The sequence below is a fragment of the Heptranchias perlo genome, chromosome 15 (genome assembly GCF_035084215.1).
Source record: "Heptranchias perlo isolate sHepPer1 chromosome 15, sHepPer1.hap1, whole genome shotgun sequence".
Lineage (NCBI taxonomy): Eukaryota > Metazoa > Chordata > Chondrichthyes > Hexanchiformes > Hexanchidae > Heptranchias > Heptranchias perlo.
Genome location: NC_090339.1, coordinates 2882840 through 2886350, shown reverse-complemented (window position 1 = coordinate 2886350; position 3511 = coordinate 2882840). Strand labels below are relative to the sequence as shown.

Here is a 3511-nt window from a genome sequence, read left to right as displayed (position 1 = left end):
GGGTTTTGTCACGACTGGCCTTTAACAAGTGCTTAACACTCTTAAAACTCCTTTTTTTGGTGGTCTAACATTAGTCAGTAGTTTAACGTGGGAGCAAGAACGAGTAGCAGTAAAAATGGAAGTCCAACCATGTTTTCAGCCAGCCTTGTTCAACTATTTACTCAATTTACTTTGTTGTCAAACTTTGCCCACATTCAGTAACATGGGACCAGATCACATCCTCCCAAAGAGCTGAAATTTCTCAATCATTCCTGAACTCATGTGTAACATTTGTGTATTGATGCTATCTTCAGAGATCAAATGGCCCAGTCCACACTCTCCAAGTTCTTCACTGCTGAGGAGAGCAGGAACCTGCAATCTGAGTATAGCACTGGTGAATTGGAAGCAGTGATTCTTCAGATAAAGAGTAAGTTAGACAATTTAGACAACATGCAGCTTAACATTGCAGTGGTGGGTGATGCGGGCTCAGGGAAATCCACCTTCATCAACGCTGTGAGAGGTCTTCACAGCGAAGATCAGGGAGCTGCTCCAACTGGGAATGAAGAAACCCGGATGGAGCCAACCAGGTATCCCTATCGAGCTCTGCCCAATGTTCAACTCTGGGATCTTCCAGGAACAAATTCCTTCCGTTTTGAAATCAGTAATCACCTAAAGATGATGAGGTTTGAAAGCTATGACTTTTTCATCATTGTGTCCCAGTCACGATTCAGAGAGAACGATGCAGAGCTTGCCAAAAAGATTCAAGAACAGGACAAAGAGTTCTACTATGTCCGGTCCAAAATAGACAATGATGTCCATGCACTGAAGATGCAAGGTGCCGACTTTAGTGAAGGGCTGAGGACAATCCGCATGGATTGTGTCAGCAATTTCCAAAGTGTTGGAGTTACACCACCAGCCATTTTTCTGATCTCAAGTTTTGACCTGGACAAATATGAATTTCCTAAATTAAAGTCGACTCTCGCCAATGATCTCCTGAGAATAAAATCAACTGCTTTCTCGCTCTCACTCCCAAAGATTATGTTGGAAATTACAGAACCCAAAATGCGAATGTTGAAGAAGAGACTCTGTCTGTTGGCCGTGCTCGCTGGAGCAGTGGGTGCAGTGCCAGTGCCAGGGTTGTCTTTCATTACTGGCATTGGGTTGACAGTTTCTGGGCTGATATACCTCCAGAAACAGGTGGGACTCAATGACAAGTCTCTGCAAAGCCTGGCCAGCAAAGTTGTTAAGCCCAGTTCAGTTCTGAAAACTGAAATGAGTCGTCGATTGCCAAGTAAGATCCCACCAGCATTTACCAAGGTACTGTTAGGTATCACCGTCGTCATCTGCATGATAGCTGGGATCAAACACAGCTTCAGTCCGGTGACCCTCTCTATCTTTGGGACAGTGTCGTCCTTTGCTTTTACCTACAAGTTACTGAAGGATTCACTAAAAGACCATTTGGAAGCTCGGCAGCAGGTGGTGAGGAGTGCACTTAGAATAGATTGACATGATCTCCTGTACAACATTACTGCTTTGTTTGTAGAGACTGTAGTGCTGTTTGACCTCGAATGTTACACAGGTTAACCTCCATTTTGAGGTATGAGCACTTCCTTCAGTGCATCGTAGCTGCAAGATTTGGCTGCAGATTTCTTCGAGCTGTTATACTGCACTCCTGTTAAAATCTGCATCACACAATCAGACTGGTCAACTCTCCAACACCCAGTGAGAGACTGAGGATGAGATTGTAAATTCCCACCTCAGGATAATCATTACACAAGTGTAATGACTTGTCCTGCTTCCTGTCACTATGGAGACCGAGCTATCCCAGTGTCCATAGTGATAGTTAAAACCCTCTATGTGGTGAAAGGCGCTATATAAATGCAAGTCTTTTTTTTTCTTTCACTGTTACTGAGTGAAATCCAGCTACACTGATGGGGGTGTCGTGTGATGGATTTGAATTACTGTTGCACCTGTGATTGATTGACATTAAATATTGAACTACTTTATCGTAAGGAATCTTACAACACCAGGTTACAACAGAAAAACTGTTGGACTATAACCTGGTGTTGTAAGATTCCTTACATTTGTCCACCCCAGTCCATCACCGGCATCTCCACATCATGGCTACTTTATTGTAACCATCAGTACTTAACCCTGTGATGGTATTAATTGTATTAGTATAGATGTTGTGAAATAAAGCAGTGTTCGTTAATGCACCTCTGTGTCCGACTCAGTCTTTGAAGCCGATGGGAGGCAGGAATTACTTTACTTAGTTTTGTACTGCAGTCCTGCTGTTGATTGGCCTGACTTGGTTAATAATCAACATCTTTTGGACCGGGTATGTGGGATATTCCATACCCAAGCTAATTTAAGCTTCTTATAAACCTTCAATATCACTGGTAGACTCCAATCTAGTTTTCAGATGGTGCCCTTTTGTACTCAGCTGATCACATCCCCAGTGATGGTTTGCTCCTGTGGGTTTCTAAGTGTGTTGCACTTTGATCTGAAGTCACATCTCCTTGGTACAGGTAAATCCTAAAATAAACTGGGTACAATATTGGTAGAGCAGATGCCAAACTTACCTTCTTTGGATAGTCTCTGGTTTATCCTGACAAAACACTTCACCTTGGTTTCCTCAATTTGCACAGCCCATTGCTAAATGTAATATCAAAATCCGACTAAAGGGTTAAATAAATGTATTAGAGTTCGATATATTGGCATTCAATCAGTTCATACAATCTCATGGATCTAATAAGGTTCTCAGAAACTTCATTCAGGCTCATTCAAGCCAAGAGTAAAATAATTAAAAAATAGATTGTATCAACAAGGAACACAGAGTCACCAAGATGCACTGGGTCCACTAGATACACTGGGTCACCAAGGTACAATGGGTCCACTAGATACACTGGGTCACCAAGGTACAATGGGTCCACTAGATACACTGGGTCACCAAGGTACGCTGGGTCACCAAGGTACACTGGTCAGGTAGTTAGATTCATATTTTAGCAAAAGTATCTCACTGTGACTGTGCTACTGGTGGAGCAGCTACAGAATTCATCCCCAATTTCAGTTCCTTTCATTTTGCTGGCAGGTACAATGAGCTACCAACGTCCAATGGGTCACCAACGTCCAATGGGTCACCAACGTCCAATGGGTCACTAACACAAACTGGGTCGCCAAGGTACACTGGTCACCAAGGTACAATAGTCAGGAAGGTAGATTCACCTTTTGGCAAAAGTATCTCACTGTGATTGCGCTACTGGTGGAGCAGCTACAGAATTCATCCCCAATTTCAGTTCCTTTCATTTTGCTGGCAGTGTGCTACCTCACTGAACCCGAGCAAAACTGTCGACAGGCTACGTTATTAATGAAACCGACCCAAACCTCCAACATACACAAAATATTGATCTTATCCAGCTTCCCTTAAATGCCAGACAGCGAGATGCCGTTTTCATGAAGCTAACAGTGGAGTGGCGCAACTCGGACAGCAACTTTTCGATTTCTGCGTTTCATCTTGTATTAGTATGCAAGG

General features: G+C 43.1%; 1 protein-coding gene across 1 annotated transcript; it reads left to right on the top strand.

The window, feature by feature from the left end:
• Positions 1-296: 296 nt before the first annotated feature.
• Positions 297-1485, top strand: LOC137332665 (interferon-inducible GTPase 5-like). Its single transcript, XM_067996612.1, has one exon. It carries the CDS (start codon positions 301-303, stop codon positions 1483-1485), a length of 1185 nt encoding a protein of 394 aa, XP_067852713.1. The 5' UTR covers positions 297-300.
• Positions 1486-3511: the final 2026 nt, after the last annotated feature.